The following is a 9,896-nucleotide window of genomic DNA, read 5'->3' on the forward strand; positions in this document are numbered from 1 at the left end:
ATGGCAAGTCATACCTTAGTACTTTAAAACAAACCAAATGCCAAAGACGCTCCTGTGGGTAAGAGGTACCAAGTCAGTTCAGGACTTTCTCTGGGGCATCCATCACCCCTGTCCTCTCCTGAGAAAAAAAAAGTAAGTGAGGAGTTGTGAAGCCAGCAGTGTTCTCAGAAGGATGCAAGTGGCTTCCAGCAACCCCTTGCTCAGCCAGAGAAATAGGCACATCCAAGGAAAGAAAGCATCCAGGGTCCTCACTCCAGGTGTCACAGTCAGCTCCCACGGGCAGTGCCCACACAACATCCAGGCTGCAAAAACCACCCAGGAGGCCTCCAGCCACCTCCAAAATAAATCCCCTCCCCTTAGTTGTTTTCCAGCCTCTCCATCTTCTCCAGTAAGCATTAGTTCAGTTCATTTAAGTAGCACATCACTTCCAGATTTGGATTTCCATGGTTTTTCGCTTGTTTGCTTTAAACATGATTTTTAAACTCCTTTTCCCCTAGAGCTATCAAAAAAAAATAATTACAAAATAAAGCACGACCCCAAACAGACTAGAACATTTCTAAGTGAAGGGCTCTTCTCCCTTCACCAGTCTTTGAATGTTTCATTACTTTTAAAGCTGGAGTACAAAAATAGAGCCTCTCTCGTTTTTTCTTTTTTTTTTTTTTTTTTTTTTTTAAAAACCAAACCCCCCAAAAGTATCAACAACTAGAGCAGGTAATTTTTTTTTTATCCTCCCCCTCCCTTTTTTTTTTTTGTGTTTTGTTTAATACCCAAATGGGAAAGTCTCTACATATAGTCCACCGAGCTCAGAGGAGCATCCTCCAGGAGAGATGCAGGCAGGGGGCAGGGGCAGGAGCATCAAGGGCCTGCCTTGGAGCTGGAGTTTCTAGTCCTTTTACTTCTCCGGTTGAAGGGATAGTTGAGGAACTCAAAGCGTCTGTGGGGCTCGGTAGTCTGGTGGCCCTTGGGAAGCCTCTTCATGAAATGCACCTCCCGCTGGTGCTGCCGGGTCTTGGAGCCCTTGCGCGGGCGGCCCTTGCGGGTGAAGGCCATGTACCAGCCCTCATACTTGGCATTCTGCAGCGCTGTGTAGTTGTTCTCCAGGACAATCTCCGTGAAGACGCAGTCCTTGCCTTTGCCATTGCTCTGAGAAGGGAATCGGAAGGGAGATTCAAGCAACAGGCACTTGCTCAGAGGGCTGCTTCCCACTGCCCCGCACTGGACTGGCTGGTGTGGCAGCAGGGTTGCACTGCTTGTGGGCAACCAAGAGTTCACTTTTCCCACTTCTTCTCCTACAGGTCAAAATTGCCTAAAATCTGCTTTTCCTTAAAAAGCTGCAGGGAGCAGGCACTGTGGCACAGACAAACACTGCTCATTGCAGCTTGTGACCTTAGTGTGATGCCAGCTGCAAGTCCCAATGCAGTTGGTCTCCGCCTTAACTTCCGCCACACCCATAAAGGAGTTTTTGCCTCCATCTGTGCCATGGGCTGAACATGACCATAAGCAAACTCTCCATCTCAATTCGCCTGTCCCCCTGAGGTCTTTAATACAGGAGAGGCATTGAGTGGCAGGAGAAGCAATGTGGGGTCGTTGGTGACAGTGCCCACAGATGCAGGTGGCAGAGGGAGCACGGGGCAGCCAGGGACTGAGCTCCCCCCATTATCGGCAGTAGTGGGACTAGGGAGGGACCCACATCGGGCAGCCCCAGCAAGGAGCTGCCATGGAAAATCCTTGCAGAAAATCCTTGCAGAAAATCACTGTCCCGGTGGGATTTCGCACACCCAGTCCCCCACCCCCTGGAAGGGGCATTGAGGTACTGAAGGAGCATGACAAACCAGCAGGCAGTGGGGCCTGGCCTTGGGGCCAGCCCCATGGAGCATCTTAACATTCCTGGCACTTGTACCATGTAATCGTGGAGAATAGAGCAGCAATCCGCCTATTTGTTCGGGCAGATAGAAGGAATGTGCCCCACGCGACACCTGCCTGCCTTCCTTGCTCCCCTCCTTCCCTCCGGGCTGCAGGATGGCTTGTCTCCCTGCCCCTAAAAGGGGAGTGCTGACTGAGCCTTGGGACTCCGATCTCACCTCCCCACCCACACAGGTGAGCTCTGTATCAGGTCAGAGCTCCTCTCCTAGCAGCCCCAGCTCCATGTTCCCAGCAGTTCCCTGCCTTGCCCATGCCCTTGCATCCTACCTTGCCAATCAGCTTCCCCTTCTTGTTCATGCAGATGTAGAAACCTGTGGCTGCCCCTTTGATGCGCACACGGCTCCCAAAGGTGTCTGTCTCCACGATGAGCTTGGCTGGAGAGAGTAGAGAGAGGGAGGGATGTCAGAGGGGCTCTGGGATAGGGCAGGCACAGGTATGGAGACCTCAACAATGCACCCTGATGCTGGGCACTGGGGGCACACACTCTCTGGCAACTGGCCAGAGAGAGTCCTAAAATCAGAACACAAGGTTAAGATACAAACTTACCCCCCCCCTTACCCTGCCACCATGTCCCAGCAGGACCTTGGTCACGTCCCTTTGCCACCCTGAGCTGCGCTGGATGGGGAGTAGCTCAGCTTTACCCGGCTCCACGGGGCTCAGTGATGCAGGTGCCACAGAGGTGTCCCAGATGGGGGCAGGGCAGCAAGCAGGGCACGCACTGGTTGGCAGAGAATAAGGCAGCTGCCCTGCAAATGGAGGCAGGTCTGGGTGGGCCTGCAGGCAGGCTCCAGGCAGGCACCTTCTGGAAGTGCACAGTGTGCTGCCAGCTGTCCCCAGCCCAGGGGACACTGCTCCATGTCTCTCTGCCAGGCCAGGACTGCAGGAGGAGCAGTGACTTTGCAGCTGGCAGGGGAGGCGTGAAGGGTACGGCCATCCTTTTAATGCCTTTCACCTTTGCACGAGTCGAGAGGGCGTATTGATTTGGTCTCAGTTTTTTAATGGAGGCATCGATCGACTTCCGAAGGAGCTATGCAAATTGCTGGGTCGATGGGCCGCCTATAAATAGACCTGTCACCTTCTCTCCCTGCCTTCACCCTGGGAACCCATGCCCTGAAGCCCATCCATCCCCAGGGAAGGGGGAGGATGGGGACAGGACATCCTTCTCCCCGGTCCTGCAGCTGCTATCCCCAGAGCAAGCCCCAGTGGAGGCAGTAGTTACCTGTTTGCACCTCAAAAGGTCTGCACTGTGCCAAGCACCAAAAAATTCCCCATGGTGCTGAAAAGCCACCTGGGACTGTCCCATCTCAACATCATCACCTCTTGCCCAGCATCAGCTCCTAGTGCCACAAATGCTATTTGACAAAGTAATCAGAGTGCAGGCCACAAAGCTTCCAAGTTTTGGAAACATTACAGGTTTGAGTCCGCTGATGCGGACTCTGATCTCTCCGCAAGGGCTGCTCAGTTCCTCAGGACTGTGGTGCACCACAGCTTGCACATCTCTACCCCAGGATGCTCAGCCTCCAGCAAGCCCCAGCGAGGGCAGCAATGTGACTCTGGAGTGGGAGGCTCTGCAGGAGGATGCTTTGAATGGCAGAAGAAGGATGTGGGTACACACACAAGCTAAAGCAAGCCTAAATCACGCTCTGGGCTAGGAGTAAATTTCCTCTCTGTCTCTGTAATACCTTCATCCTGCATCCCTCACATCATGGACACTGTTGAGGTCAATGGCACTGAGGGGGAGGAAGAGCAAACAGTCAGTGCTGGCCACAGTTGAGTTGACCAAGGAAAAGATCATCCCAGAATTTGCTGGGGCCAACTCATTTGGTGCTATCAGGCGGGCCAGACTTGATATGCACACAGGTACCCCCTCCATGCACTCTCTCCTGTCAACATCACCCTGCAGCATCTCTTGTCCCCAAACTACCCTGCGCCCATATCCCCCTACTCCCAGGCAGCCACAGACTGAACTCAGAGCCTGGAGGAGTGAACTCCAGGCTGTGCCACCGCAAGCACCCAGGGCCTGGCAAGCACCTAGCATCCCCAAAACCAGCCATGGGAGCCATGGCACTCTGCAAACAAAGCACTGAAACAGTGACCCCCTATTTATCTATATTGGGGAAAGGGGGGGAATTGATCTCAGAGGCAGTAAAAGGTTTGAGGAGAATTGATTTTTCTCTCTCAGAGATAGAAAGAGGTGGGAGGGAGGGAGGGGGGGGACGAAGAGGGGAGGGAGGGAGTGGGGAGGCCTTGGCCCCAGTGAGCACAAAACCCTGCTTTAAAGATGCATATTGGTTCTCTTTTGGACTTTTTTCTTTTTGTTTTTGTTTTTTTTCCCCCCAAAGGGCAGCTGTGATTTACAGCCACCAGACGGGTTTGCTGCCCTGCCAGTGTGTCGCTCTGGCCCCATCATCCACGGAGGATGAAGACAACCTGGCCCCAGGGCCATACAGCCCTAGACCCTTGCAGGCAACTCATGAACACTGCAAACTCTGGCCCCAGCCTGGGGGCTGAAAACCCTGGGCACAGACAAAAACCAGCTAGTGGGCAGGGAGCTGTGCTGGCATCCCCAGCTGCCCATGGGGTCGACTCCAGGCTGCAGCTGGCAGCAGTTTTCTTGGTGGCAAGTATGGCCCAGGAGGGATGAGCTGGACTGCACTGGCTGCCTGCCTTCCCTTAGAATTAAAAAAAGTCAATCAAATATTGACAATTAAGACAAATAACTGAAAACGCCGGACTCGATGTTAAGTCGGCTGTAAAAATGTCAGCGTGGGGAAAGGGGTCATCTGCAAAAATAAATCAACCCTCTTTACACGCCCACCCCCAAAAATGAGACAAAAAAAAAGCAGAAGGAAGGGCTTGGGGAAGGAGGAACTTTGCTGCAAAAGTGGATTTCTAAATAACATTTGGGGGTAGTCCTTTTTTTCCCCCCTTTTTTTGAGGTGGTGGTGGGAGAAGCTTAACGTTTTCAACTCTATTCTTTCATTTAAGTGACAGATTTATCCCAGTAAAATTATGTTTCATGCTCAAACTTTGAAGGGAAAGTGGCTACGTAAATGCTGAAAAAATGCAGCGAGACACACTTGATCCCCCAACTGGACTGCGAAGAGGAGAAAGTATTCAGGAAATGTTAAAAAAGGTGAAAGTAAGAAGCGTTTTAATAGTTCTTCCAGACATGGGGGCCTCCCTAGAGATTCATACAGAACAATCCTGAACCTCTATTTTAACATTTACAGACTTGCAACTCTTTTAAAACTTTACATCTGAAAAACTGCTTGTTCTCTTTCTGGTTTAGATCAGTCTTCATTTTCCTCCTTAGCTCTTCAAATGCTTAACCTTTTTTTATTACATTTTAATAGAGTTTTTCAAGCCACCACAAGTCCCCTCCTTCTGGCCTTATTTAAACCTGGTCTTTATTTAAATAAGCACTAACTGTTTTTTAAAATCCAGGCATTAGAGGTCTAAAACAAGATGGGATTTTTTTCCTTGGGAAATTAACTACTGCCCTTTCAAGCTAGAGCTGCTCTGGGGTGGGAATAATTCATTTGGAAGATTAATGCTGGATGTATGGAATATCATATAGATGGAATCTGCACTGCGCTTGCACTGCTAACATCCAGCATGAAATTTTCAGCCAAAGCAAAATGAAGAAAAACCAAAAAGGAACAAAATACAAAACAGAAGGGTAAGAAGAGAATTGTTTCTACTAATGTCCTGAAGCAAGAAAAGGAAATTGCAGATAATACCAAAGAAAAACACTTGTGATCCCTACATACAGCACACAGGAACACGGGCACTTCCCTGACCCAGGAGCAGGATCAGGTCTCCCGCAGACGGCCCCGCGGAGCGCCGGGGCTCGCTGGCCCCACTGACCCCTGCGTTTGACTGTCCTAATGTGTCATTAGCACACACCATCAAAGTATTTGGGCTTCGAGTGTCCTCAGCGGAGTGATCGGTCCCCCTGCCCTGGAGAAGGTGGAGGATTTGGGGAGAGGGTGCCAGGGCAATGGCAGAGGGACTGTGGCAGAGCGCAGGCTCTCACACTTATGGAGTCCCTGCTTTGTTTCTGGAGATGCCACAGCATCTTCACCCGCAGCTGACTGCCTCCCTGACCCTCTGTTTGGGATTTGTTTTGAGAAGGGAGGGATGGGGCTACAGCGGGAAAATGCCACTTCAGACAGTCCTAGTTTAAGGAAAGCTTCCACAGCAGCCATCCCCACTTTCTCCTTCCTGTCTCTTCTTTTTCAACTTTACTTCTGATTTCTGTTTCAAAAGGGAGTCTCAGGGATTCCCATCCCTGCTAAGAGCTGAGATGAAATGACTGATGACACTCGGGATGTTGGAGCACTGAGCCCTCTGAGTCAGGTGCAAACCAAGAATAAAAAGGAAAGGAGCAGAACCCATCCTGCCAGCACCAGTCCCCTCCCTCAGCACAGGGAACCTGCCCTCACCTTGAATCACGCAGCTGCTGATCGCTGACCCCTATGTTCTCCCTTTACAAGCCCCCACAAGCTGAATGATTTTAATGATTTTTGGCTAACAAACTGGACGGAAATCATCAATCGCCACGCTGGGCTGCAAACACCTCCCCAGCTCCCCCCCCGCCTGCCCACATCGTGTGTCCTTACCGTGCACATCCCCATCCTCTGCCATCGCATTGATTTTCTTGTTGTCCAAGATCTGCACATGTTTCCCACTGGTCCGGCTGTACAGCTGGTAGGTACGGACGAGCCGCCGGCTGAGCTGATCTGTCACCAGGCTCTGCTCCCTCACATGCTGTGTAAAATTAGGTGGGGACTGAACAGTTACCTTTAGGAAATTAAAAAATATACAACACACCATTATAATCTCTACTCCTCAGCGGGGCAAATGGGCTGAGCTGAGATCACCGGCCTCCAGCTGAGCTTTACAGGGAGGCAGGGAGCCGGGACCTCGGTGGTGCCTCCTGTGCCATCAAAGCCTCTCTAGGAAAAGGAGCGTTAAGCTCTGGGACACAACAACCAGAACCCTTTACAGAGCTGTGCCCACTCCAGACGTGCCCTAAGGTGACTCAGGAGTATGACAGAGCTTGGTACCCCAGAGGTCCCTCCCAGGTCTCAGTGGGACCCTGGCACTGGAGTACCCAAGATGGGCATCAAGGCTTAGAGCTAGAGGGAGCTGGGGGGGCATGGAGGATGGCACAACCCCAAGGGGCTGATGCTTGCATCCCACACCTCTCTCACCTCTGCAGGAGCATACTACTGCTCCAGCTGCCCCAGGCACATACCCCAGCCACTGCCCCATCAGTTTCAACAGCTGCCTTTCCTCCGGATCCCAGGTTCTTTATTTGCTCCCAAACAACACACTTATTAAGCTCTTCAAATACAAAATCCACGAAGAAGGTAGAGTTATGAGGTATAAGAATTATAAGAAAACCATACCCCAGCCCAGGTATTCAGTGATATAACAACAACCTAAGGATACTAACATGCTACTCATGCAAACACATCCCTCATCCACAGTCAGCTGTTTGGTGCCAGCAGCGGGGATGTCTCCAGCCCCAGTACACCAAACCCCTTAGCCCTGGAGCCGCAGCTGAGCCCATCCCCTCCAGACCCGACGCTGCTGCTCCTGGGCTTTAAATGATTTTCATGAGCAGCCAAACTTGCTCCCCCCTCAGCTCTGGATCATGAGCTGGCACAGAATTCTTTTTCCCCCCTCGTCTCAAATCCCTCTTTTAAGTCTGGAAAGTTTCGCTGCTCCCTGACATTTATAAAGATGTATTCTGAGCAAATGTTAGGGGATAGCTCCTTTCAACATCAGAAGGCTGGGACTACCCCCCACCACCCCCACGTCAAATGGGAAGATTTCCTCCTGTCTTAAACAACAACAGAAAAGCACAATAAAAGCAAAAGCTGCTGCTCTCCCGAAGCTGGCTTTATAGAGATATCTCCCCTTGACGATGTCATCTCTCTCCCTCTGCTTCTGCCTGTGCATGTGTGTTTCCTATAGACGGGTTTTGGATAATGCAGCAGGATTCTCTCCCCAGCTCTGATGAGGGTACCATGTGGAAGAGAGGTCATTAGCCATGCTGCTATTTGGTCTCCATCTCATACTTCAAAATATTACAGCTATGTTTTTATACAACTGCACACTCCCAGTGCTTCATTCTCTTCACTTTTCAGCTGGAAACTCAATTTCCCCCCCCCCAAGCCTCCAGGAAAATAATAATAATAAAAAAGTAGCTTAAAGGGCATTTTAAACAAAGCTTCTACACCTGTGATCTCAGGGGGAAGGAGGGCTTCACCCCAGTTTGGAGGTGCACCGCTCCCAGCGATGTGTGCCTGCTGGTATGTGGGTGTTGCACAGGCTCTGCCTGGGATGTTTAATCTATTCGTGTCACTTCTGTCTCTGGCAATACAAACCAGCGATGTTAAAGTCTGACAATTTTAAGCTGAACCAAAACCTGTGTTTTTTACTAAGGTTTTGGTGGGGTTTCTTTTCCCTCTTTTAACTCTGCTTTAATTTTTGGATAAAGCAGCGTAGGGGGAAAAAACGGAGAAGAGGAATGGGGGTATCCACGGTGTAATTTAGAGGTCGGGGGAACGGGATTTAAAGCTACTTAAAAATAACCCTGCGCATTTCCTTGAAATCCCGATACTCCCTGCCTCGCAGCCCGAGTCCCCGGCACCTTATTTTGCGGCCCGGGCAAGGGGCTGTTCCCCCTCAACCGCGGCTTTTTACAGCCAGGCGACTTTTGTCTCCTGGGTTCTAAACTGTTCTTCTTTCCTGTCTCCCTCCCTGCCGAGCCACTCGGCGGCGGCGGGGCACCCCCCATCCCCGCGGGGTGAACAAAGCCGGGCAGCCCAGCGGGCACTTACCTGGGCTTGCAGGCAGAGGACGAACAAGTGCATTAACCTGGGAGGGGGAAAAGCGGGAGAGAGGTGTGAGCCGCGGGGGCTGCGGGCGTGGAGCGGTAGGGCTGGGGCTGCCGGTACTCACACGTAGCTGAAGAGCGAGGAGCAGGGGTCCATCGCGGCGCTGATGCGGAGCCGGGGGCCCGGGGCCCGGCGGCGGCGGGGAGAGCCCGCGGGGGCGCGGCGCTGCCTCAGCTCCTCGATTCCTCTCGCCCTGCCGGCACGTCCTCGCCCCGAGGAAAGGAGGGCACAAGCGGCTACAGAGGGGAAAGGCCCCGCCGGCCGGCCCGCCCGCACGCCCAACCCCCGGGGCGCTCGGCCGGCGACCGCTGCCGCGGGGCGCCCCCCGCCCGCTCCGCTCCGCGGCCCCGGGAGCCGGCGAGGCCGGCCTGCAGCCCCGACGGCGGGGGCGGGCACAGACGGGGGGCGGCAGCCGCGGCGGGGAAAGCCCGGCGGGACCCCCGCTCCCTTCCCCGGCCCGGCGGTACCTGCCGAGGTGGTACCCGCGGGCGGCGGGCCAGGTGTCGCCGGGGCTGGCTCGGGGCTGCCACTAAGGACTGGGCTCAGCGGTCAGTCGCCGGCGGGACTCCCTCCCCACTCCGTGCCTCAGTTTCCCCATCCGTAAAACGGAGTTTAAGGACTGGGAGGGTGGGTCAGGGACGCGGTTGCTCCCGCTGGGGGTTCGCCGCTCCGCGAGGGCATTGTGGATTGGGAGCGGGCGAGCGAGCCCTCCCGGGACGTGCCAGACATTAAAAGGATTACCGGGGGAGGGGGATGGAGGGGGCCGGAGTTTCGAGAAGGAGTGAGGCTGAGCAAATACCGCAGCCGAGGTGGGAAGAGAGGAGCGGGACACCCCCTGTTTCTTCCCGAGCATCCCCGCCGGGCGCTTACCTTGTGGAGCGGGCGGGTGCCCTCAGGGCCGGCGGTGCGGGGCCATGGGGCCAGGCGGCGGCGGGACGGGGCTCAGCCCCGCAGCCCGGGCAGGGCCGCCGAGGGCTGCATTGTTCCGGCGAGCCCCTGCCCTCCCGGCCCCGCCACCTGTTGAGCACCGGGGCGGGGGCTGCGGCGGGGCTGCAGCGG

General features: G+C 53.8%; 1 protein-coding gene across 1 annotated transcript; it reads right to left on the bottom strand.

The window, feature by feature from the left end:
* Positions 1-801: 801 nt before the first annotated feature.
* Positions 802-8,933, bottom strand: FGF8 (fibroblast growth factor 8). Its single transcript, XM_017839813.1, has 5 exons — positions 8,902-8,933; positions 8,781-8,817; positions 6,549-6,729; positions 2,191-2,297; positions 802-1,143 (listed from the first exon to the last, which is right to left on the bottom strand). Exons 1-5 carry the CDS (start codon positions 8,931-8,933, stop codon positions 856-858), a joined length of 645 nt encoding a protein of 214 aa, XP_017695302.1. The 3' UTR covers positions 802-855.
* Between the last annotated feature and the right edge of the window lie 963 nt (positions 8,934-9,896).

Source organism: Lepidothrix coronata, unplaced genomic scaffold (assembly GCF_001604755.1).
Source record: "Lepidothrix coronata isolate B3197 unplaced genomic scaffold, Lepidothrix_coronata-1.0 Scaffold8, whole genome shotgun sequence".
Taxonomy (NCBI): Eukaryota; Metazoa; Chordata; class Aves; order Passeriformes; family Pipridae; genus Lepidothrix; species Lepidothrix coronata.